General features: G+C 38.4%; 2 protein-coding genes across 2 annotated transcripts in view; both read left to right on the forward strand.

Annotated features, from left to right (window-relative positions):
* LOC108493227 (cytosolic phospholipase A2 epsilon-like) overlaps positions 1-4315 on the forward strand; it is a 21002-nt gene extending 16687 nt beyond the window's left edge. The window contains exons 15-20 of the mRNA XM_017806391.1: positions 46-97; positions 205-312; positions 787-978; positions 1508-1674; positions 2524-2704; positions 3880-4315. Of these exons, the coding sequence (XP_017661880.1) occupies positions 46-97; positions 205-312; positions 787-978; positions 1508-1674; positions 2524-2704; positions 3880-4118 (939 nt within the window). The 3' untranslated portion in view covers positions 4119-4315. The remainder of the gene's footprint in view (positions 1-45; positions 98-204; positions 313-786; positions 979-1507; positions 1675-2523; positions 2705-3879) is intronic.
* A 6391-nt stretch (positions 4316-10706) lies between these two features.
* Positions 10707-26632, forward strand: part of LOC108496203 (cytosolic phospholipase A2 epsilon-like) — a 32388-nt gene continuing 16462 nt past the window's right edge. The window contains exons 1-6 of the mRNA XM_017812712.1: positions 10707-10733; positions 11181-11216; positions 16596-16668; positions 20827-20963; positions 21687-21818; positions 22398-22438. Of these exons, the coding sequence (XP_017668201.1) occupies positions 10707-10733; positions 11181-11216; positions 16596-16668; positions 20827-20963; positions 21687-21818; positions 22398-22438 (446 nt within the window). The remainder of the gene's footprint in view (positions 10734-11180; positions 11217-16595; positions 16669-20826; positions 20964-21686; positions 21819-22397; positions 22439-26632) is intronic.

The following is a 26632-nucleotide window of genomic DNA, read 5'->3' on the forward strand; positions in this document are numbered from 1 at the left end:
TGACTGTTATACACAGCCAAGTTTCTAAAATGGTCTGGTCGTAAGCCAGATATTATGAGAAATGGCGTGGCATTTGATATTGATGTGAGAATTCATAGTACTTAATAACTAAACCAGAAACTGAATCCAAATAGATTGCCATAGCTGTGCTCTAAAAATTCAAGTGAGTATTAAGTATGACACTTTTTTTTTTTAATTTTCAAGGCACATGGAGTAATATATTTTCCCAGAATTTTATGGATGCTGTCTATCTCTCGGGTCATTCAGAGGATTTCTGGCACAGATGGACCAGAGACACTGAGCGTGACATTGGTTAGTTGTTTAGATTATTTTTCTCTTGTATCTGCATTATCTTCACACTTCTCTGAAATGTGAAACTTCACATTTGGTAAACAGCTTGTCTTTGTGTCCAGTTTCTGGGTTAGAAGACAACAAGCCCTTGGGAATGAAGGAAAAGCAGGAGAGAAACAGTTGTGCTGGAAAACAGGAAAAAACATTGTGCTGCTCACTGTGCAACATCCCTAGGGTGTGTTGTTAGTCACAAGAGGGTTACCAGAAGCCTTTTAGGGAGGGAGAGGCCAGACAGGGAACAACAAGGTGATGGTGTGACACTGAAATGCACCTCTGCCCAGAACACTGTGCACGATGGCGCATGCACTCAATCACAGATGGGGCTGGTGGCCACAGTGGTTTGGCTGCCCAGCACCCCTTTCTTTGTTGTTATTAGTATCAGAGAAACATTCTAAGCAAATGCAGACATACACCCTCTTCTTCTTTTTCCTCCAGAGGAGCACCCTGCTCTGCCCAAGAAGCCTCATGAACAGACAACTTGTTTATCCATTCCCAAAGGTTACCCTTCTAATACTCTTCGAGAAATGATGACTGGACGGCCAGTGGTTTCAACTTACCATAATTTTCTCAAGGGCTTGCAGCTACACAAAAAGTATTTAGAGAATGAGAGCTTTTGCATGTGGAAAGGTAATAGTAAATTGGTTTAGATGCATCTTTGAAGATGTTTTGAGTGCTGATACTTGCTGAGGACAAATACTTGATAAGTTTTATCATAAAGGCAAATTTTGATTAGTATTATTTGATTAATATATTTGTGGAACTAGTTTTGTTGAACCCGAGATGATTTACTGCTGATCTTGTTTCTGTCTTGGAGAAACCATAGTAGGCTTGCTTGAATTCTTCCTAAGAAAAGCCATGAAAGAATGACTTGCAGTTTCCATGGAAGTAGTGGAATAGCCACAAATTTATACTAGTTGAAAAAGCAGCACAACGTATCATTTTGAATGAAGCCAAGTCTCAAAACTGCTCCCTCTTACTGATCTCAGAGTTGAGCTATAGGTGCTAAAATTATGTCAAAGACAAATATTTAACTGTGGGCTTTGTGTCAAAGACTAATACGTGTGGACTGTCTTTTCTTTCTTCCTTTGCTATGCTAATTTGGAAAAGAAATGGACTTGGTCCTGCAGTAATTAATAATACAAGTTTTTACTTTCAGATACAGTGCTGGATTCTTCTCCCAACCAGCTAAATGAAATGGGTGACTACCTCAAACTGATAGATACAGCCTTCTTCATCAACACCAGCTGCCCACCCATTCTGAGGCCAGAGAGAAAAGTGGATGTCATTCTGCACTTAAATTACAGTGGAGGATCACAGACTCTGGTGATGTTTTGAAGCAGTGATTTTTTATCTGTATGACTCCAGCAGCTGAATAACCACCACAGCTCCCCACCCCCTCTCTCTCTTCCCCCTCGAAAATTGTCTGGTTTTAATTAAGTTAAATGATCGTATTAGTGATACTACTCAACACTGTGACCATAATGTTTCTATCAGGACTGTTTTCATTATCTTACTGGGACATACACATGAACACAGATACAATAGAAGTTCACAGATGTCCTATTCTATGCGTCTCTGCAGACTGTCGTTCTGGTACCAAGTTCCACCATAGTTAGTTAAATAACTTTTACAATGTAATTAGTTAATACATAATTTTGAAATTTTTGAATGAAAACTTGGAATTTTTCTTTTATGTGTGACTCTTGGTGTTGGCATAAGTTTCACCCAGGCATTTATTTTGCTGTTTGAAGAAACTTGAGGGGCATATCTGATTGAAATGAATGCAATTTATTTGTAAGAGGATTTGAAGACATAGATTGTTAGATGCACTGAATGCAAACATTTAAGAACCTGTCATCAGAGATGCCATGTGTAATCAAAATTTCCCTACCCAAATCCTCTAAATCACAAAAATGCTCTGAATATCACATAAATTTCAGAAAACAATAACCTTGCTTTGAAAATTTAAAGTGTTAACAAATCAACCAAATTTTTATTACCAAGGATCTATTAAAATCGAGATGATATGCTTGTTCCAGTGCTTACTTAGTATTATTTATAAACATATAAATCAATCTCAGATTGCCTAGTGCAGCAAAATAACAGTTATGGGGCTTGGTAATCTTATTTCAACCTCTCTTTGTGTTGCAACTCTCCTCTCCGTTGAACCAGCCGCTGGACCTATTCTCAGAGTACTGTTTGGAGCATGGTATCCCATTCCCCAGCACAGAGCTGAGCCAGGAAGACCGGGAACATCTGAAGGAGTGCTATGTGTTTGAGGATAGCTTAGAGGCACCGATCTTGGCCTTTTTTCCACTGGTGTGTGATACTTTCCAAAAATACAAGGCACCAAGTAAGTTAACAGCATTAATAATTTTTTGAGGTTGTCACATCAAGTTTATTCATTGAATTTGTTCCTCTTCCAAAACAGGACACTTGCAAGCTTCTGAGTTGGCTAAATTAGTATGTTCCCAGTCCTGTTGTGATGCATTTAGTGTTGGCCAACTAATCGGGGATTGGACTGAAGAGATTCAAAATTAAAAGCATGAATAGCTATACCTTGAGGGAAACCCCCTTATCTGGCAGCTGAAACAGTTTGTGTTCCTTTGATATTAAAGGAGAAGAGGCAGATACTAAGTTATACCCACTGGTAGCTAACACTATCACCAGACAGTCTTGTAAAGAGATATGATATTTACTTGGTTAACAAAGCTAGAATTTCTCCTATTATTTTTTTTTACCTAAAAAAGAATTGAGAACAGAAAGCACTGAAAACATATGATGGAGCAAAGGCTTTACCAGGGTAGCAAGCTGCTTTGATACTTGTAATTTTAAAAAAATTGCTGTATTGTTTTATGTTATTTTATGTTATTTTATTGCTGTATTGTTTTATTGTTCAGCAATAGAAGAAATTTGTTTGTTTCACCAGGAAAAAAACCCTACTTGGCAAATTCAGTTTCAATTTATGAATACTTTTGCATGGCTCAACTCCAATTTTTTTCTTGCTAATTTTGTATTATCCAGGAAACTTTCCTCAAAAAATGAACAAAAATCCATGTATCAGCTTATTGGAAAAGACCTCATGCAGTTCATCATCTTATGTATTCTGCTGCATGTGCTTAAAATCTCAGCCACCTGAGAGGGAGGATTCCCAAACCAGGAGCTTCCTGGCATAATTTTCTACCAGTTGGTAGATAAGAGTTATCATCTCAGTACTCAATTGGAAAGTTAAACATACAAAATTCCAAATCTTAAAAAATGAAATATTCTGTTGCAAAACTTTAATTTAGAGAGGAAAGCATTTTACATGGAAAAGTTGTTCAGTCGGTCACTTCTGGATCAGCTGTAACTGTAGTCAAACAGCAAGTTTGTATATTTTGTTAGTGCAGCAGACATAGTACCTATGCAGTAATTAAACCTTGAATCATTTTCAGGAGATTATTCAGTTTCGTGTGTCTGTAACTGTGTATTTTGCATTGCTTGGTAGCAGTTTTCCACATCAATAACATTGCTGTATTCCTGTTTCAGATATGGAGCGCAGTCCCACAGAGATGGAGCAGGGAAGAGTAGACGTGTCCAACTGTACTGCGCCGTATGGCACTGGTCTGCTTACGTATAGCGAAGAGAATTTCAATAAGCTGCTTAACCTGTGCTGCTACAATATCCTGAATAATAAACACTTAATTCTTCAGGCTTTGCAAACTGCAGTGGAACGAAAGAAGCGATTTAAAAACTATTCATCACCTCATTCACATAAATTCTCTTAAAGTATATTTTGTTGAATCTCACCAGAAGGAGATATACAAATGTTTTGGTACTGGACTAATGCATATTAATCTGCTGCAAGCTCGCAGATGTTCATGATGGCAACAAAATTTGATATGAACTCCTTTGACTTCTGCAACAGTGTGGTGGTCAGTGTGTAGCTGCTGCTACAATTTTATTCCCACTGCCATCCAAAGCACAGACAGGGGAAAGTTTATGTGATTTTCATACTTGTCTTAGAAAAATGGTTGCTTAAGAAAATGTATTTAACTGATCATTCTTAGATCTTTGCTGTTGTCTGTAACAATATACATACATTGTAATAGCTATTGTTCAAATACTAAGTACCCATGCATAATCTTATTAAGAAGAAGAGTTTTATAGCTACAATCATTGGCGTATGGTTTTTTTATTAAAATCCATGGACTCAGCTCAGCTAGTGAGTTGATCTGGGGAAAAGCTATTCTTGCTTCTGATACCAAGAAATCAAATATCGAGGCAACAAAGAGCTTTTTTAAAAACCTCTGAGGAAGGATGAAAGAAGAGCTGCCACTTCAACTGTGGAAGATGAAAAATGGAAGGAAAGTACTTTCAAGAGTGCAGATGACTCGAATGATAATATGACGTTTACTAGTCCAAATACTGGTATTTGAAAATTCTGAGGTATTTATTTAGTAACATGGAGTACAGCACTTGGCTTGCATATATTTTCATCAGCCCTTTCTGTTCCCCTTTGTGGTCATCTCATTCAATACACTGGCATGAGTATATAAAAAAAGCAAATCCATCTGTATATTGCAATATGTCCACATTACCATAGGACCATGACATCTTCTTTCCTTCTCCTGTGTCGTGGTCAGACGGTAATGGGCTCAGTCATCTGGTCATACAGGTCTCTGCTTCTTAAGCAAGAGGTAACATTGTTACCCCTAAGACAGCCCTTTTCTGTGCATTAGTTCAATTAACAGGAGATATCACTAGCAGGTGTCTGTCAAGCTTTGCTGCAATACAAATTAAACAAACAAAGTCTCCTTTCATAAGAGGAAACTGTTGGCAGTAACCTTTGCGTCTCATTTTCATGAATCTAAAGTGGTCAAGTCCAACAACTTTTCTTTTTTCTCAGTTACTGATAAATCTTTCTTTTCCAACTCTGCTTTCTTAAGAAGAAAGCCAGTTTTTCACCTTCTGTTCTTGCTCTTAGGTAGGATAATCTGATGTTATGTGTCACCAGCAAGACTGCAATAGTTTTCTGTAAGCAAAGAAGAAAAGGAAGATGTCACTCTGACAGCTCAGTTATGTTTGTAAGTTTATTTTTAAACAGCAATGAAATGAGCATTTAAAAATGTGATTAATTCCTTTTGCAAAGAATCTTTTAAGTATTTTAAAGATTTTCAAGATTTATTATCAGAGCTCCAGGAAGATCTAACAGAGGCAGTACAGTTTGTGCCTTGTATATTGCACTGACTGGTTTTTGGTGGTTGCAACACTTGGCGCTGAGCCTTCAGCTTTGCTCACCCAAGGTGTGGTGATGATGTGTGTTTTTGGCAGCAGATCCAGAAAATTAGGATAGCTTAAAATGAGCTGAGGAAAGGGAGTCTGTTTTAAGAAATCTGGGCCTGTTGAGCAAGCCAGTGAAAAATCTTAGGCTATCCAAATGGTCTAGCTTAGCATCTCAATATTTTGACTTGAGGGAAGTCAGAAAAATGCTTATGTTTGTGTTAGGACCTGGCTCCAAGAATTTAACACTGCATGAGACTAACGCTTTCCCTGGGAGACCCAAGCTCAGTGGTCTTACCTTGGTGTCTTGTGAGTTTCCTCCAAAATGGACTCATTTGCTTTCTTGTGTGGGGAAGGAAAGACTTCTTTTTACGTTCTATTAAAACCTGCTCGTATTGTTCACATTGCAGCAATACCTCATCATCTTGCCTGTGATGTGATGGTGAAAGGCAGCATAAAATGATAGGGGAAGAGATGTTTGTTTGAATGATTTGCCAGCTATTCATCAAAAATAACAGAGGAGAGACATTCAGTATTACTGGTGGTGTTTTTTAAGGAAGGAGCTGAGGCTTTTGTGACATATCAGCTGGATTTTTCAAAGTGATTCAGCATTGATGTAATTGCTCTATTTAAGATCCAGGTAGGTCAGCAACAATTTCTTTTTTTTGAAAACACCTGTTTGTGACCTGTCACACAAGCTCTGCTAAATGTAGTGGCATGATACTGGAAACAATTAACTGTAAATCTTTGTAGACTCTATTAGGGCTCACACATCTCTCGGGCTGACTGTGGATGAAGTTACCCCAGCTGGTAACATGAGGTTACTTCCTGATATTCTGAGAATTGGTTCAGATTGAAATTGGCTCTAGATTTCCCTGTAAAGGTCTTGGACTATGTGTCTTGTCATATTTATGACAAACTAATTACTGGGTAATTAGTTGACACAGGCTGGTGCTGGTGTTCCTCACACCTGTGGTCTGATGGGGGTAGGGCAGCAAAAAAGCTGCTTGAACAGTGCTTGAAATGTTGAATGAACCTGTAAAGGTCAGGCAACCTCTGAGTGTTCCTGCAAAGGCAGAGAGAGGTGCTGCTGGATGCTCAGAGCTACAGAGCACAAGGAGAGGCAGAGATAAAGGTCTTGAACTACTACTTTTTGAGACAAGGATTGGATTTGAAATTCTGTTGCAACAAGTCTGAAGGGAGGGTTGCATGTATTGGTAACAGATGGGCCAACACTTTGGTGATGATTTTTGGACGGTAAAGCAGCCCAATTGCTTCATCTGAGTGAGTAGGAAGAGCGAGATTTTATCTCTCTAAAACATATCGAAGGCATGTGGAATTGTTTTAATCAAGTTTCTCAATAGTCTTTTGAAGGCAGAAGTCCTCCTTCACATATGTCATAATCAGAATAACCTCTTAAGCAAAAATGTAATACCCTCACCCCATCAGCTAGTGTGATTTCTCTCTTCAATGACTGATTTTGCACTTTTCATTCTCATGAATTTAAATTCAGATTCAGATCGAAGTTCTCTCCTGCTTACGAATGGATAAGGTTTTTTCAGACTTTTTTCCTCTTATGCCCTCTGTCACCTTCTCCATGAATACTTTTTCAGGAAGTCCTTTTTGTATCTAATGTAATCTTATTTTTGAGTTTATGTGATACAAAATATGTTGAAGAACAGGTTTTCTGAAGGTGAGTTATATAGAAACATGAAAATAAAATGCCAACATATTAATGTGAAAGTTATATATATATATATAACCCCATATAAATATATGTGTATGGGTGTGTGGTTTTGTTTGTTTTCAGTTTTGGTTTGTTTTTTTTTTTTTTTTTTTTTTTAATACCAGTGAGTTGCTTTAAATTAGTGGCAGCCAAAAATTATCTGGCCAAAGTTGAATTTTTCAGAGTTGGAAATCTGACACCATGGGGAGGGAAAATGACACTTTTCATCCATGGTAAATCTTGTCTGTGGAGATTATTGAGTTTAGGTCCTTTGTGTAACTGGAGTTTGACTTGAACTGTTTGCTCTTGTTTGATTGGCCCGATTAGGTCTTTGTGGATTTTGTAGCTTGTGGAAACATTAAAAAAAAAAAAAAAGAAAACAAGCTGAAAGGCGATACCCACAGAATATCTGACACTATGTTTGTTAATTCGCTTTATGTGTTAATTCTGAGTAATTATTTTTTAATGTGACATCTGGCTATCATTTTTTAATGCCTCTAGAATGTTTTTTGGATATTTACCCTTGTTACATTCAAAGTTTTTAAATGATGACCACTCCCATTGTCATCCCAAGGGTGGTACAAGGATTCTGTTCTCTTGCAATAATATGAAATCCCCCATTAGTCATACATTTCTGTTGTCCTGCATTTTCAGAATGTGACAAAGTGGTATATAAGGTAATTGTGGGATATTGAAAGCAGGTGTTATTCTTACCTGCAACCTATTGCAGTTAGATATACAATTATCTGAATGTCATGTTGGTTGAATTAGTACTTGCAGCAGGCTAGTTTAGGTGAATTTTGACCGCCTCAGATCATTGGGATATTTATATTTGCTCCACTTTGCAAATATTAATTAATTAATTTAATTAATACACAGATACAAAATCGTGTGCATGTATGTGTGCACTGCAAAGTGTGTGAAGAGCAGAGGAAAACTGTATCTTCCTTTTTACTTTCCTTGTTATTGCTCAGAGCTTTAAGGAGACTGCTGAGTGTTCCCTCATCAGTTACACAGTCTCTCTAATCTTTAAAAAGAAACGAGTGCAAGTAGTATGTATATGAAGATCACTGTCAATTTAAAATTGATACTCTGGAAACGTGATTGCTAAAAAAAGCCAATATATATCTCTTTAGACTTTGGGTAACTTCAGCCATGAATTTACTCAATGCATGCTTGATGGTTGTCTTTGTAATTCTCCTTGAATTATGGAAGAACTAAAGAAAAATGCAAAAAACCTCAGCAGGATACATGACCTTTGAAGTAGTAATTTTTTTGAAATTACAATCCTGTCTCTCAGACTCCAGTGGGACAAATTGCAAATTCATGATTACTTTTTTTTTTTTAAAGCAGATTGTGTAGTAGACATCAGTGAATAAAGCAAGTTTTCTCAGTGACGACAAAGACTTACTGTTACAGGTGTTATGATCATTCAGTGCTTAGTTCTATCATGAATTTACTGCATGGCTGAAAAACTGTCGAGATCATAATTCTTGATTGGCACAAAACCTTCAAAGATACTATATTCAAAAGCCTTCTTGTGTGATTTGGACAAGTAGTGGTTAAGGGAGACAAGATCAGCTGCAAAAGTTGATGCTGGTCAGGAGTAGGAGAGAGTGAATTATTTAGGAACATGTTTTTGATATGGCAATGATAACATTATTTTGAGAAAAGGAAAACATAATCTGAACATCAGGAAACCATTCAGTAGACAAAATGCACTGACTCTGGAATAATTTTCTACACTGTGAAGTGGTGTCTCATTTACAGATCTTAAAAACAGTGTGGGTAAGAGAATGTAATGTCAGGGAGTCTTGTATTGGCTGTGAAACAGTTGGAATGGTATAAATCTGTATAGGTACCTATATGTGCCTGGGACAGCTTGGGGAAGTTGAGCTGGATAGCCTACTCTCTTTCTTTTGATAGAGGATGTTTTACAGACATTTTAAATGAAAACAGATTCCTACTTTAAATTTTAAGACTGGAATATTTCCAGGAAAATATATGTCTTTCAAAAGCTGGAAAGACTATTTTTGCAAGAGTGAAAGTAAGTGGTTTTCAGCTGTGACTGCTTCACCTGAATTTGTTCATAAGTATTTAACACAGATATAAAGTAATCAAGACAAAAGTTAAGGGAGATATTTTGTCTTTGGAATAGAGATTGATTTTACTCTGATGACATTTCTTGGACAACACCTCCTCTATTCCTCTGTGCAGAATTATTTTGGTACTGACCTCCATGGCACAGGCAAGTTCATTTAGGTGACATCCACTGCAGTTTGAAAAGTTACTTTCTTTACCTGCATGAATTAAATTATTCATCATTATAGATCAGATTGGTTTAAAAATAATTGCTTGGGTCTCATGCTGCAAGGGGGAGTACTAGCTGCCTCCTATCGTCAAGCAGAGGGGCCAGGAAGAGTGTGGCAGAGACAGAATCTGGTCTTGCATGCTTCTAACTCTACCAGCCTCCACATGTGTGTTAGTTTAGGGCTACTCTAAATCACTGCCTTACAGGCAATGAGTCACTGCACACTGGGGTGAAGAGCAGTCAGGGAGGGTTTTGTGCCCTGGTATTTCCCACAGGGTGCCTGCTGGGCTTGCTGTGAGAGCCAGCACACACAGATCCCTTTGAAGTAAGCTCTGAGGATGGGTGAAGTGCTGTTCTCCCTTGGCCCACACAGGAGAGCACAACCCTCTCTCCTTCCTCACCCTTCCACCCCCAAGTTTCATCTTGTTTGATTTAAAATAAAACTGTGAGATTTCTGGACATGAATTAACTTTTTTTCCTACATATACAATAATTATCCAGGAGAAGAATATTGAGCATGTGTTGTGGTTGCCAAGTGTAGCACAGAGATGCCCATCATAGCTTGAACTGTGCTGCTATGGGAAGATTGCTACAGGTATTTGAGTTTATGGTTTGGAAAGAAGCTGTTGACATCTCTCTCTACTACCCTGTAGTATGGTTCTGGCAGTGTAGAGATCCTCCGAAAGCTGTGATTTAATTAGTCAGAAGCACTTTGCTTAGGGGTTAGAGCTGTTGCATGAATGCAAAACTTTTCATTTGCAGTAGCATTTCAAGAAAGCAAACCCTGGGCAGAAAGAGGCTTCAGCGTCCTCCCCAAACCTCATGGCGGGTAGAAAAGGAATTGTTCTTTTTTTCTGCTGACTCAGTTGAGGTGTTCTAATTGGCTGCAAAAATCAGGGAGGGGAATGCCTAATGACGGGAAATAATGAAGGGGTGGGGCGGGAGAGCCTCATCATAAAATCCCTATTCCTCCACCCCTAACCTGCATGAGGAGTTTCTGCCAGCCATACGACTCAGTAACTTTTGATATTGGACTTATATGCAACTGGGGCTGCAATGGGATCAAATTTAAGTTCAAATGAGGTAAGCAAAAGAAACTGATAGCAAGTGTAAAGTGGGCAAAATCGCCTGATATTCCAGTGAAGTTGGTCACAGAGGAGAACAAGTGGTTCAAATTGTATGGGCAAATCTAGTTTGCTTTTCCTCAGATGCTGTTGCAAAGATGGCTTTCCTAGCCTAGCTTTTTAGAGAACTTCATGGCACGGTAGCACTTTCATGCTACATTTTAGGGCTAACTATGTTACTTATTATGCTTCCTAAAAAAAAAAAAAGCTTCATGTCAAGGAAATAAGAAGCTGGCAGAGTGTTGTGATGGTGTGATGGTGGTTGGTAAAGCACCTAACAAAGGTCGTTAATGAGCATAGCTCTAAATATGGCTTTGAATGTGAGATATTTTGAAATGTCAGCCTAAAGTAAGGATTTAACACGTAGTTTAGTTTTCTTAACTTTGCCTTGTGTTGTTTTTCCTAGACTTTTACGGGCACCTCAGCACCAGCGTTGAGAACGGTAGGTAGCAATTAGCTGGCCCTTCATTAAAAGCTGTCCAGTGCTGAATGTAGATCACCAGAAAAAATGTTAGGAATTCAATGTCTCGAGGCAATTTTTACTGAGTGTTTAAAAGCTGAGCTGCCATCTCAACTTTGTAGATTAAATATTGCCATGCCTTTGTGTAAGCTCTAAATAGTCTGGTCTCTGTTGGTGTCTGATGCTTATGATGTCGGTGTTGCACTTTATCTGGCCTGATTTGTACTTCATCTATGTTAATTTTTTTAATTCCTCCCTTTTTTGGGGAGGGTGGGGTTAATTTCTCTGGCTGAAACACCACCTTTTCTTATATTTATTCCTTCATAAGAAGACCATTCAAATGGGTCTCTCAGTTGTTCTTAGTGCTCTGGTATTTCTTGTAGTCTTTCTTTGCAGCGTAATGATCTGTCATAGAGCTTGCAATTCTCTGTGTAACACGGTGTTTAAAAACATAATGTCAGAACAGGTTGAACTACAGAATAAGTGTGTTGTGTTCAGACTCCTGACAAACATGATCTCATCTAGCCTAGTAGGAATGGGAGCAGTGCCCAGATTTCTCTGAATGCAAAAAAAGAGCAAAAGGTGTCTTGTAAAAACTGAATTGAGGATGAATTCTTTCCACAGGCATAGGAAAACTCCCTGGGCAATTAGCAGACATTTATGTTAAGAGGTATTAGCATAAAAGAAAATATATCAGATAAGCTGCTATGATTTGATGAAGGGGAACAACAGCAGTGGCAACAGGATGGGTCTGTCTTCTGACATTTGCAGTGGGTTTGGGGCTGCCATATCAGTTGTAACTCTCTGGGACTCTGTAGTCAGAAAGATGGTCTCTTGCTCCTGCTTCAGTGACACAGGGGTTTCCCAGCCTGGTTTGTTTAGGGCTTTGATTCCATGTGTGGGATTCAGAGTGATACAGAGATTCTCTTCAGTGGTGGTAAATTCAGTCTGCCTTGTGAAGATTTGCTGTTATTGGTAGTTATCTGATGCCCAATTGTGCCTGAGAGCCCTCTCTGTTCAAAATGAAATGCTGTGGTAAAGCAAAAACTTTGCAGAATTTCTTCAAAAACTAGCTTTTAAAATGATGTGTAGGCCTCTGTGTATAGTCTTACATCCCTAAGAAGTATGCTAGAATCATAAAAATTATTACTTTAAGTCCTGTAAAATTAGCCTGTGTTTAGATGATCAATTAGGGGTTTTTGTAGCCTTAGTGCTTTTTACATTGTTAGTAGGTATGAAACCTCTACAGTTTTGTGGCTTTAGATAGTGTCTCTTATCTTTAGGGTATATTTAGGGTGGCAGAACTGCCCTGAATACAGTGTGTACAATTTAAAGTCAGACCCAGAGGGCCTTCTTGCTGCCCTGAATCTCCAAGGCTCACAGAGGTAAAAATCAGGAATGACCTGAACTTTTTTCTTTTTTTTTTTTTTCCTCTCCTTCCCCCCCTCCCCACTATAAAAGTTGGTATTTATGATAAGTATATAAACCTAGTATGCCTGAATTGGTTTTTGTTACTCAGTGGGTCTGTTAAGGAAATGAGTTTTCATTTTCAGAGTCAGTTTCAGGGCAACTCATAGGTTTTGTGTGATTTCAATTTGAGTGGCTATATAAATTAAGGTGAATATATAAAATACCTGGCAAGAAAATTTTGGTAGTACCCTTATGCTGATAGTCAAAAAAGTAACACTTTTTAGATCACCCAAATTACTATGCCATATTGAATTAATAAAGACAACCACGGTCTTGAGAAACAAAACACATCAATGTGAAAATGCTTGACTTGATTTCTCTTCTAAAATTTGGACTTATTCTGACACACAAATCTGGTTCTAAAGCTCCAAACAGGAAGAGAAGAAAAAAAAAACACATGAAAATTGCAGTCTAAAGCCACAGAAGTTTTGCATAGCTCTTGGAAAGAAGCAGGCATTGAGTCACTGCTGTTCCATTTGTTCTTATTCTGGAACAACCTTAGCAACTTCTACTGACCTTATAAGACCCAGCTATGGGATATTTTAAAATGGTTGAAATAAATACACAATATGCAGTACAAGGAAAAGTCTTTCTTAAGCATTAACCTAGCATGAGGTGGTAGCCATAGTAATGTAATGAAATCCTACCTGCCTTTGAGGCTCCAAAACTCTTTGAAGTTAAAAGGTGCCACATACCTGACCAAGGTCAGAAGCAAGGCAGAGACCTGTGTTTTAAAGCACTGGCGCTCTTTCTGACACGGTGAGTGATTTCTGTGTTGGTCTTCATAGCTTTTAAAGTGCTGATGAGATTTCTATTTCTTTTTGATGAGAAAGTTAAGGGAAGAGTGCTCTGCTCCAAATAGATGTGTGCTTTAATAACTACCTTTCCTCTTGATGTAACTCGGGATTGTTGTACAAGTTTCACTCTAGTCTCCTCTAGGGAAAAGTTCCATGAAAAACTTTTAAGCTTGGAATTTTACTGATATAGAGCAGTTTTAGAGCCACATAAGTTATGTAACTTATTCATATGGATGAGCACTCACGTATGTGAACACTCCTATTGACTTCCCATGGACTAGATATGTAAGGATTGCACAAGTGTGCCACAGGACTTAATTGAATTTTTAACTGACGTAGGGTAGTGTGATCAAGACTCCCATTTGCAACCTCATGTATTTAAGTAGTTTCAAAAGTGATTATTAAAATGCCTGGCTTGTGTTTCCGGTTTATGAGGTAGGAATCGTGTCACAGATGAAATAAATATAGAAGCTGAAAGTTGAAATGTGTGTAATAACTGACCTGGGAGCCTTCTGGCTTTAGAACTTATCCAGCCTGTGATATGGGCACCATCATATTAAAGGGAAAGATGTGGAAGTCCTTGGCAATTACCAGCAGATTACCCAGTTTAAGATACGCTCCCCTAGTTTTTCTGTGTGATTTTGAGCAAGTTGCTGACAGCTAGACATGACAAAGCATTCAAGCTAAAAGATAGGAGCTATAAGGTCTGACTTCTAAGACTCTAGGATGGGAACAGACTCCACAACCTGAAGTGAAATACTGAGGGTTGCTTCCTTTAGTCTTAGAGACTAACATACACCAAAATGGGAATTGTAAGAGCTGAGCAGGGAACTGCATAAATAGGTATGTCCAGGGACAGCTAAGAACAGAAATACCTTTCATAGCTCCCATCTCTGTGTGCCACTCGGCTTCAGGTAGATACCACTATCCACTTGAGATTCACAAAGTAAAGGTCTAGATGCTTGTTTTCAAAGAGCAGAACAAAGCTTATTCCTTTAAAATGGTGTCAAGCCTAGTTGTAAATAGCACTTCCCTGGGATCTGGAACTTCTGGTCAAGTCCATTCTTCTATAGTCAAGGGATTCAAGCCTTATCCTTTCTGGATAAGACATATGCTCCACCTCTTCTGCTGAAATAGCACTTCTGAGGACAAAAACATTTATGATTTATTGGGTGAGAAAGCAGGGACCAAGAATAATTGTGGCAAATGTGAATGGATTTGGCAGGGGTAGACAAGCCTTGGCTGTTGGTCCCTGTGCCTAGGACTGCTTCTGTGTTTTACCCAGTTCTATTTAATGCATATAGAAAAGTAGTTCTGGCATTTCAACTATATAGTTTGGGCATGATGTCTTTTGGTTGCTTTTGATGGAAGACTGCGATCCTTCCCCCCACACCCCCAAATAACTAATTTTCTTCTTTCAAGGTGTGTCTATCCAAGTTATCCTTTGTGGCCATGTTTGGGATAATAGAGCAGAAAATGGTGTGATACATTTTTTGAGAATGAAATGTCCCACAGCTGACAATTCAAGGGCTTGCAAACTGTGCACCATAAAACTGTGCCCTGTGCTAGAATTTAGTCAGGTCAAATAACGCAGAACAAAGGTGCTGAGATCGATGACTGCTCTGACCTTCCTGTTACTGTCTCACTGCCCTTCAACTTTGCATCTTCAGGCCTCTTGCTAACCCAAAGGGAAGTGCAAGAAAATACGCTAGAGATTACCTAGGCTGTTTCTTGGAGGCTGTTCTTCATCTCTTCTGCCTTTTCAGAGGTGCTGAAGTTTTCATTGGTGAGGACAAGGACCTGCTTCATTACACTGTATTAGTGTCCAGTGTCATGGTCCCAGTTGATAGACACTTTGTCAAAGCATTGTGAAACACTTCAGGATAAGCCTTGTGATACTGCTGGAAGGAAAAATGTTTCGACAAAACGTATAGCATGTACGAAGGAAATAATAGCAGTTTATTAGTTAACATCAGTACCTCATTTTTAGTTTTGCTGCTTATGATTAATAAAAGCACTTCCTATGCCTGTATTAAGTAATAAGACCTATATGTTTGTGTTAAGACACTGTATTATCTTTACTAGCGTATAGCGTATCTATGAATGCAAGAGTGAGAGGGTTTTTGGGTAGAGTTAGTATCTGTTCTTACTAACTGGTACAGAGAGAAAGATTAGATAAGTTTTTGGGCACAAGAAAACCTGTTTCTGTTCTAAAACAGAATCAGTAAATGCAAAGCTAAATACCAATTTAAGCATGTGTTGAGAGAAATGATATCTGTACATACATTGTTTTTTAAAGGAAAGATGGTATATATGAAATAGAGGAGATGTTATTGTGGGAGCGAGAAAGTAGTTGTCTCCAAGGTGAAATGGGGTAAGGGTTAATTTATAGCCTGAGAAATATGAAGACACGTTAGTATGAGCCATGGAAGTTATGAGTTATTATAGACTTAATATCTCTGAGCCCAAGGTGTCTGATATCTAGTGGAGTTATGAGTTAAATCCTGAGATCATCTCTGGGATGATTTTTGTAACTTTCTGCAGGGGATCAGGGCTGAAGATCACAAGTGGATCAGTCTTCATGAGAAGTATTTCATCACTGTCAGCTGCATTTCTGGCATTTTAGGCTGTGCGGGGGAGCTTGTGCTGCTGAGGGAGCTTTTGCTGGTGCATGGTAGCCCCTTATCTCTACTTTCACAGCAACTGTGACAGTGTTTGGTGATCGAGTCTGTCCCACTGCAGGCAGTGGTGTGTAAGAGGTGAGGGCACCCATGTATATACTGTAGGGATGTTCATTGTGGTAATAATGAAGCAATGTTAGAAAGAAATTATCTTTTTCAAATCAAACTCTTAGCACCTATTCTCAACTCATGTGATTTTTGAATCTGTTGCTTCTATTTTAGACCTGAAGAGAGTTCTGTACCAAAAATGTTCACAGTTTTCCAGCTGTTCCAGTTAGTTTGTAATTATACTGGCTCAACCTTAAACCCCTTGTTTTATTTACATCCTTAGAACTTTAGGGTTACAGTAATCTGTGACTATAGAATATAATACTAATGTAATCTTTTTAAATTTTTTTTTAATTTTTGTGTAGGCACCTGTATCTCCTTTCAACTTGCTCACTGTAAAAATACTAAGAGTGAGGAATGTCCGGAAGGCAGACTTGTGTGAGTAGTTCTACTCTTGTTGGATGTTTTGTATAACTCTTTAAAGAAAATATTTAGACAGTGTTATTGTTCTCAAATTGTGCAGGAGTAAAAAGATATATTGCTGCATGTTTGCAAGAATTATTTTTAGTTTGATACTGAAATGTTGTTTTCTGCTCTTCAGTTTAAAGAGACTGACTCAAGCAAGGTGATGCATTTTATGTCTTTTTTTCATACCTCAATGTATGAGATATATTTCCTACCCTTCTGACATCATGCTTAGCTGCTGATCAGAGGGCTGTTCAGTAAACAATGTAAATTCTTGTGGTTTTAAGTAAGAAACCTGAGTATTTCCTACAGAATTTCTGGATGGAAGAAAGGAGAGAACTGGTAATGCAGACATAAAATCAGCAGTAGTGGGAAAGCCTATGAAAACAACAGAAGTACAAGCAAAAACATTCTATTGCTTCTGCAAATTTATAAATATGCAAGAAGTTATGATAAAATCCAGTGTGTCTCAAAATTTATTTAACCTAAAAAATGGAGCACTTTAAAAGTCAAAAAAAAAAAGAACAGAACATTACTGTGAGAGCCTGAAAGGAATTTAAGTGGGGGATAGTGAGGCGAAGTGAGAAAAGGATGTCTAGAATAGAGACTACAAGAGAAAAATGTCATAGCCAGATCACAGAACAAGAATTAATAGTGAGAAGAGCCCAGGACAGAAGAAATCTCTGCAGTAGGGAAGTCTAGGGAGTCTGGTGACATCCAGCTGAGAAAAGCCCTATAACAATTCACGGTCTCTGCTCTGCAGGCTGGTGGGCATTGGCTTGTTGAACCAGAGTGTGTGGCAGCAAATTTAAAATTAAATCCTCAGTGGGAAAATGACACTTGCAAAAGATGGAAAGAACACCTTGTTTGCTGTCCAGATCTGACACTGACTTACCCAGGGGAAGGACTGGCTTAATTCTGAATTTTCCAATTTATTGAATATCTTCCTCACAACTTATATTACACAGATGTGGGTCCTCAATAATACACTCTTCTAGGTGGATTGAGACTTCTTCAGATGTCTTTCAAAATGCAGTTATGTCACTGAATCACTTTAATGGAGAAATGTGAGTAGTGAAACATCTGTTTAAAGAGGTTGGAAAGGCATGAAAGAAAAATGTGGAATAAAGACAAAGAGAATAAGGAAATTTGAATCTAAAGACCACAAAAATAAAACCAAAAGGTATAAAACAAAAAGTCCACAATATATTCCCTTAAAGCTCGTTGAACATGGCTCAAAATCAGTTTTCTTTTGGTACTCACAGAATTTCATGCAGCACATCGTGGTTTCTGAGAAAACCAACTGTAAATTTTAGTTAATCCATTCTATATTTTTAGATTTTAACTTGTGTGATGGGTCAGGAATAGAGGGAAAACTTATCAGAGGTTGAATTTGGTGGTTTCTGGCAGGAGGGATGTGGTTAGATGACATGGAAGTTGTGCTTAAAAGCAGTGGTTTTGAATGGCTGATTACTATCAGGGAACAAATCTCTGCTGCACTTACTTGCAGTATTCCGGGTTACTTACTCATGAGTCTTCTACAATGTAATACTACTGTGCTTCTTTATGTTTTCCCTTGGTTCATTAAGACAAGATGACCTCATAAGACATAAAGTTCTAGGTTTCCTGGAGACTTAAAGACTAATTTTTATGTACGAAACATGCATTCTCTGGGCTTATGGTCGGATGCATAACTTTTCATTTGACAAAATCCAGATGTTCAAATGCCTAAATGGTATTTTGCACCAACCAAATAGGCCAGCACTGCAATTGCATCTACCAACCTGCATGCACAATTACTGGTGCATTTGTGTACTCCAGTAGATCATCTGCTTATGCTCTAGTTTCTTGTGGCTGTCGTCCTCAGGAACAACTTGCTTGAAATCACTTGTTACCACAGTGAATCCAGTCTTTTTCCGTTAAACTTGTTGGCAGATCTGCTGTACCAAATGGCTTTAGTACTTTGTATTCTGGTCTCAAGAACAAAAAAATATCATATCTTTACCTCCTTGATATGCCCCAGATTCAGAACGTGGGCATCCTAAGAATTTGTTTAAAGTGTATCTGTCTGAGAGTTTTATAAGCTTTTCGGCGAAAGTATTTTCTCAACAGAAAATTTGTTGTCTGAAGAAACTCACATTATTGTGGAAAACCTGTCCATTTTTTTGTCTGCAGTGGGAAGGATATTTCAGGTAGCCTTTTCCTTTTCTGAGGTATAAATAAGGCAAACTTTTCAGCTAGTTTTCCTTGAAACCTCACTATTTTCAATATGGGAAAATGTCCCTTTTCTACCTGTTTGTAATGGTAACAGTATGCTGCTTGTTACAATTCTAAGTTAGCATTTTTTTCCTCCACTTTAGTTTTCTGTTTTTTTATGGTTAAATGTTGGTCTTATGTTAAATGTCTGTCTAAATGTTATGTTTTTATGTTAAGTTGTGGCGTCAATTTATTTTTTATGTTCTTATTTACTTCACCAGTGAAAAAAGAGTATGCTTTAACAGTATTCCTCCTTACTGTTGTTTCAGAAAAAGATAATTTTAATAGGTTTGGGTATAGGCCTGAAAAACTAGACTGTGTTTTTGACCCTGACACTGACTGCATTATGAGATCTTGGGCAAATCATATAATCATGGAATGGTTTGATTTGGAAAGGACCTTAAAGATCATTTAGTTCCAAACTCCCCTCCCATGGGCAGGGACAATTTCCACTAGACCAGGTTGCTCAAAGCCCATATCCAACCTGATCTTGAACAGTTCCAAGAAATTCAAGTCTTCTCAATGTACTTATTTGCATAATCCTTTTATTGCTACTGTGAAGTAATTCGTCAGTGTGTCTCAAGCCCTTTGAAAATGGTAACTGTAGCTTTAAATCACCATTAATCACTTACATTTTCATCTGCCTACTCTTGTGCCTCTGCTCTTCTGATTAGGTGTAACTAAGGCCACTCTCTGGAAACACTCTCTGGAAACACTTTCCTTCCCACAGTCATTATCAAGATTTTGCTAATCATGATAGCATGGTTAACTACACAATAAAGGCACAGCTTGGCTGGTAGAAAAATCTAAATCTGCAGTTGTTACCGAAAGATAAAGAGGAAATACATGAAGTAATTGTTCTTAATATGATGTAATAACACTGTTACAGGTTTTGGGAGTGATGCAGGGCTTGACGATGGGTTGAATTATTTGGTCTCTTCTGACTCACAAGGTTGCTGTAAGAACCCTGTGACTGGCTGAGCATTGCTAATGTGAAATAGGGAGATTGCATTACAGGTATGAGAGAAAGGCTGTCAGTGCCTGTGTCGTGGTTCTGCAAATCTCACTCCCTGGAGTTCTCCCTCCAAACCCGAGGACTCAGAATATAGGAGAAGCTAATGTCTTTGGTGGCACTCATGGCTTCCTTCCCCAGACATGAGTGATGGCAGATTCTTTCTAGTCTGCAGATAAAGTAGTAGGAAGGAATTAACAACTAGTAGTTTAATTGTGGTGATGAAACTGATTTTGTTTTCCAAAAGAATTGCTGAGAAATATATAACTTCTAAGAACTTGGTCAAATATCTGAATGAATATGGAATTGACACATTCTGATTTGGGGCACAGAAATCAAACTTTTCAGCTTTGATGGGGGAACACTTTGCTTTTTGGCATAAAAGATCTGTTGTTCCATATTTAAACCAGCACTTCAATAAAGGCTTTCATTTAGTTATTGAAACTCTTCATTCTCTAATGAGATTCTTCCCAAATCTGGGGAATAAATTATAGAAAATAAGTCTCTACAGCCCAGATTTAAGGTTTTGAGGTGTGTTGTCTTTTCAAGCTGTTTGGAAAGTCATGAATATAAAGCAAAATGCAGTGTGGATAGGTGTGCGTGTACTGTATATGGAGTACAGCGCTATTTCAAATATAAAGTAAGTCTGACTAAAAATGAAAAGGTGGAAATGAGCATTGCAAATGAGTGAAGATGTCTCTAGTTTCCTGTAAATGCTTCATTGTATTACTTACTCATACTCTGTATATTTTAGGAAGAAAGCCCCAGCTGTGCCATCTTTGTCTTATTAGGGTTAAATGTGCACTGTGCAGTAATTCTTTCTCTGGATACATTTTAACTCTACTCATCTTCTCCCTATACAGTCACCCTTTCAGACTGTTACGTGACACTGTGGCTGCCTACTGCCTCAGCTGAGAAGGTTCGGACCAGAACCATCAGGAACAGCAAAAACCCTGTTTGGAATGAAGCTTTCTGCTATAAGATCGACCGCCGCGTCAAGGTAATGAAAATAAATGGTTTTCATAATTGGATGTCTGCAGATAGTGGATTACACAAAAGTACAATAAACCAATACATATATAGCTAGTTTCCAAGCACTGGAGATATTAAAGATTTCTCAGAAAAAATCCCTGTTGCTTACATGCTCCTTAGTGTTGTTCTATTCCAGCTATTTGTTACTTAAACATCTATTATGCTGAAAAAGTAAGAATGCCCTGCAGAATATGGCCTTACTATCCCATTCCCAATCTTGACACATACAAGTGAAACCCAAGATCATGTAAAAAATAATAGTAAAATGAGTTAGTTCTAGATATTGTGGAAAGGAAATCCTTTAAATCTTCTTTACGTACCTGTGCCTGTTTTATACACTTAGACCCAAAGGCCATAAAAGAAATGTAGAAACATTTAATATCACAAATTAATGAAATAAACAATTAAATAAACAATTAATATCACAAATTCATGAATATTCTACATGACCTCCCTGTCTGTTCTGCCTGGGGAAGTGAAACAAACCTGCTTCTTTGTGTGTGTAGAATTACTAGTAATGTGAAGTCTAATAATCCCAAATCTCTTCCCCTTTTCTGTTTCCCTTCTCCTTTTCCTTCTTCCCCTAAAATTGGAGGGGCAAGGGAAGAAAACCTAGTCTTGTGACTTTCCTGCCTTATGTGGCTCCCAGATATAGTAATAACTCCATTATATTCTTAACCTCTTTGTGCAGAATGTGCTGGAGCTAAAGGTCTGTGATGAAGACACAGTCACCAGGGACGATGAACTCTGCACGGTTCTCTTTGACATAGATAAACTCACTGTTGGACGTACTGTTCGAGTGAAGTTTCAGCTGAATCCACAGGTGAGCACTGGAGTTGGTGAGAACAAAAGTAGATTCTTTCTTTCCATCTAAATATAACCTTTTACAGTGTTTTATTATAGGGAACGTCTACTTAAACAGTATTTTACTGCTACTATGAGAAAGACTTAAAGTTCCTGTATGAGTGCTCCATGCACTATGCTAAAAATCTAGGAGGGAACGAGCTGGAACTAATTATCCAGAGTCTTAATTCTAAATGTTTCTGGCATGTTTGTTGGCTTTTGGTATACGTTCTGAATTTTCAGCCTCTTTAAACTGTAATAATATTTAAGCATCTGACTCTTTTTGTGTTGAGACTTAAAATCTGAAAAACAGTTGTTTTAGCAGAATAGAAGTTCCTACATCTGCATGCTCATATAGGATTTAGATTTCAAGAAACTAGTTTTAGCAACTGCTTTTTCAATATCTTAAAATTCAATATCATCAGTTGACATTACATTCTGGGAATTTTCCTAAGTGCTATTCTAAATACATATTTTAAAAATTATATGTAACTGGTATGATGAAAGCTGAGAAGAAAAATAAGTGAGGTATCTTTGTTTTCTTTTCTCCTCTCTTCAGGCACGTGAGGAGCTGGAAGTGGAGTTCACATTGCAGAACACGTGAGTAGAGTCCTAAATTCTAAATAAAGTGTTGTATTTAGTATAAAAATAGCCTGAAAAGCCGATTCATATGGAGAGTTCTTCTTAAACCTAAAGTCTCTGAAAGCAGTATCTAGATGTTTTTATTCAAGTCTAGTAAAATAGGATTTCAGAATACATATTTATAGATCTTAATTATCTGAAATGTCACTTTAACCCTGTTTGACTACTGTTCTCTTTTTTGTCATTGAATTAATATACAGTAGGGGGAATTAATAAAGTAGGTGGACAATGACAATATTCAGGAAGTTTTGACCCTTAAAAGAAGGAGTGCCAAGCTTGAATGTCTTAATTACCCTCCTTCTTGAGGAATCTGGCTTTTCACATCCACAATATTATAAAATGCGCTTCTGTAAATTGATTATTCAATTCATCTGGCTACACATGGGAAGCTATGGTAGAGAAGGGAGCTAAATATTCTGCATAAAGTAAGGACCAAAGATCACTGTGGGAGTCTGAGGACTGAGGAACCAGGAAAGGTGGAGGAGCAGCAGTAACTTCACTTGGTAGACTTGAAAGCTTTTGGTGGAGTTTGACTGTTTAGAGGATGTATTTGTTTCATGTAATTCATGCTGTGGAAAGTCTAGGAACCTGTCACTCTAATTGGAGAGGGAGTCTGTTGCAGGATCAAGGGTATTCTAGTCTGTCCCCAAAATATGCTTCATGACTCTGAGGAAGTTACTTGAAAGGGTTTCTATTACCAGTTCAATCCATATTATTGGACTGAAAGTGTTATTTAAACAACCTTAGAGGTGGTGATATTTTTGGGAGCTTCTCAAGGCATTTGGGATGCTTCAGGAGGTCGCGGTATAATGTGTTGGTGAACATTAAGTAATGTGTTTATTCTTGACAGCAGGTGAAATAAGAACTTACTGGTGAGAGGGCAATAACTCAGTGTTAAGAATGGAAAAGGAAAGATCTCACAGTGTTCACATGAAAGGCAGTCCCAGAATCTCCTATTACAACTCGTGGAGACTCATCAGCATGGATTGTTTGTTGTTTACTGTGCACCAAAACTTGCAGAAGGCCTAGCAGCATCAAGACAAACAGTGCCTGTCACCCCTCAGGAGTGTCATGACATCAGTAATGGCAATGGGGAAGTCCCAGTAGGCATCCCAATGTCCCAGAAGGCCTGCCTAGGGCCTTCCTTCCTTTGCAAGTTAGAGGATGGCTTATGGAGTTGATGTATAGAATCATACTCTTGATATTGATGGGGAAGGTCCAGATAGGTTGTCTGACTTGGATGCTGTGCACAAGTGGGTTTGCATATGGAGATGGAGGCTGGAATTTGCCTCGGAGCGTGTGCGCCACCAGCTCTGTGTCAAAGTTTTCTGTTGGAGAGTGCAGTAAATTACCTTTTCCTGGAGTCATATTCAATAGAGTCAGAAACACAGCAATTTCTGCAAGTGATGCCTGAGTAGCAATTCTACTGGTTGGAAGATAATGGTTGAGACTTTACAAATAAAAAGGACCCTTGGCAGTCTCAAGGAAGTGGTTTAAAAAAGAATGACAGTCATGGCTCAGTTGCTACAGCAAGAAGGCATGTGATCTACCTTTTTCCTTATAGTGTTCCTGAGTGACCAATGTAATAGTTGTGGCCTGAAGAACTCCACTTGCCAAGGGAAGAAATTGCTGCATTATAAGTGAGGAATTGTGTGTGAGGTCCCAGTAGGACTGAGAAAATCTGCTTTCTGTTGAAAGTCAGATAAACTTTTCCCCTACTTATCCCTCATTTGCATTTCTTGTATTTGTGTGGCAGTCAATGCTGTTCTGCCCATCAGTTAAGTCTGGAATAAAGGTCTAAGCACACCTGAACTGATTAAATATTGTGATCTTGGTAGGATGCTGAGAGGGGTCTTTTTTCCCCTCAGCAAAGGAAAGTATAATGTCAGAGTAACTAATGAAAGGGTTTTTCTACTAAAATTGGATCACATTGTTTGTTATAAATGAGAGAGCCCTGAAAAGGTCTGAAAAACTGAACTGAAGTTTGGTCACCAAACTTCAGTTTGGGTCACCAGAAAGCTAGGGACCAAGCTGACCTCACACGTGTTGAACAAGCTCAGCAGGTTTCGGCAAACTTTTTTGTCACTGGTGGATGGGAGAAGTGTTGACAGAGATTAGAGATAATTTTCAGAGGAAGTGAGCCCTCTGATAACAAGAACTACAGCTAAACGTGGGATATTTTCTAAAAATCTTTATTGTGATGGGAACAATGAGAACATACATTTGGGGAGTAAATATGGCAGTTTATATCTGAAATTAATAATTATTCCCACCAGCAATTTTTCCTGATGCTATTTATCCGTAGTTTTTAATTTCTGCCGCATCTTCTTTCCACACATCACTAATTGCAAATTGACTACATTAGCTTGTTCTTTCTTTCCAGCGTTTCAGATGAATAATATCACACATGAAGTGCAACCCCAGGCCAAGAAAGTTTCTTAAGTTGCACCTATGATAGTGGCTTTGTCACTGCTATTTTTGTTTGCCTATACTCTCACTGCAAAGTTTGTGTTTACCAAAAAGAATATTGTAAAAATTCGCTCATGATACATTGATGGGCTATATGAACTTTGTTTCTGCATTCATTCCCATTTTATTTTATTTAAAATGGAAGAAAACTTTCATTTTGGTAGCTGGGTTTCCACAACTGCAAGATGAATACTCTCTCTAGTGTTGCCACTCTTATGCCACTCCTGCAGTATCAGCAAATGCTCACCGCTCTGCTGCAGAGTGGCAGGCACTGAGAGCCAGATGTTTGATCCTAACAACATGGAGAGAAAGGCATGCTCCTTCCTCCAAGTGTCACCAGCAACTGAGCCAAGGGATTGCAAACGCCCGCCCAATGTTTTATGGGCCCATAACACAAGCCCAGCTGCCATGAGAGCTGCTGCACTCAAGCGGCAGTGACAGAAAAGGTAAGGTCATTGTACACAGGTTGCTGATTTGAATACTTTAGTGCTTTTTGTGTTATTTTCTGGTGATTATCAATGGTAATGTGGGCTTTCTTCCCTGTGTTTCCATTGGTAGGGTCCAGCATCAGAATGAGCCTATACGGGTTGCTACAGGGACTGGGTCCCGCTGGACTAGGTGGCTTCGCTCGCTCAACATCCCCCTCCCCTCTGACTTCTACTGAAGCCCACACTCGATATTGAAGGGCCACAAAGAGGCTTCTGATGAACTAAAAGGTACTTTGAGTTTCCAAGGAGAGGTCTGAGAGCCTCATGGCATTTGCTGTACCTGCTGATCTTCTCTTTGGCCTCTTTTCTTTCAGATGTCCCAAGTTGAGGAAGTGCATCTCAAACAACTCTTAGAAGAATGAAGGACCACTCTTACACAATCTTTCATCTCAGCTCCCTCTCCCTTTTTTTTTCAAATGTGAAAGACAATATTTGAAACGAAGGCCAATAAATAAATGTAAATAGGTGTACAATAAGTTGTATAAAAGTTAAATATTGATTATTGAAACATGGCAAAAGCATGATTTTTAGACAATAAAAGGTTTTTTTCTTTCTGTAGTTCTGCTGTATTATTTTGATAAATTCTCCCCATGTGTGGGAATCATGCTAGCCATTTGGTTTGGGCACTGCTGAGGAAACACTCAGGCTGTCTCCATCCATTGGGGACCAAATGTACTGCTCATATTTTGGAGGAGCACTGAAGACAAAAGTTAGAAGTTGAGAAAGATGACAACCAAAAAACATTTGAGGTGAATACAGCCTTCTTTACTGAAACAGTACTATACCCCATGCTTCCCTTGAGTCGTCAGAAAATTCAGAAAAGTAGCTTGTATTATTATGGAACCCAATAAAAGGAGGGAAGCTGGATCTGGCATGAAAGAATTCAAAGGTATCAAAAAGGTATCAAAAAATTTGAATTCTCTGGTGAAATGGAGCACATTAGTCTATTCTAAATGAGAACTGCAATACAAGAATAAGTTACAGTGTGACTGTAACTTCCCATACAATGTTTCCTGTTTCATTATAAGTCAGGCACAATCTATAAAGGAGAAGGCAGCAATTTGATGTATACCAGTCCACTTGATGTATACCAGGTGTTGGGAAATGATCCCTGGGCTCACAGAGTCCACTGCAGCCTAAGGCACCCCTTCAACAGACATGTAGTGAAGAAGGATGTCTAGTGTCTCTGTTTTTG

The sequence above is a fragment of the Lepidothrix coronata genome, unplaced genomic scaffold, assembly GCF_001604755.1.
Source record: "Lepidothrix coronata isolate B3197 unplaced genomic scaffold, Lepidothrix_coronata-1.0 Scaffold1, whole genome shotgun sequence".
Classification (NCBI taxonomy): Eukaryota; Metazoa; Chordata; class Aves; order Passeriformes; family Pipridae; genus Lepidothrix; species Lepidothrix coronata.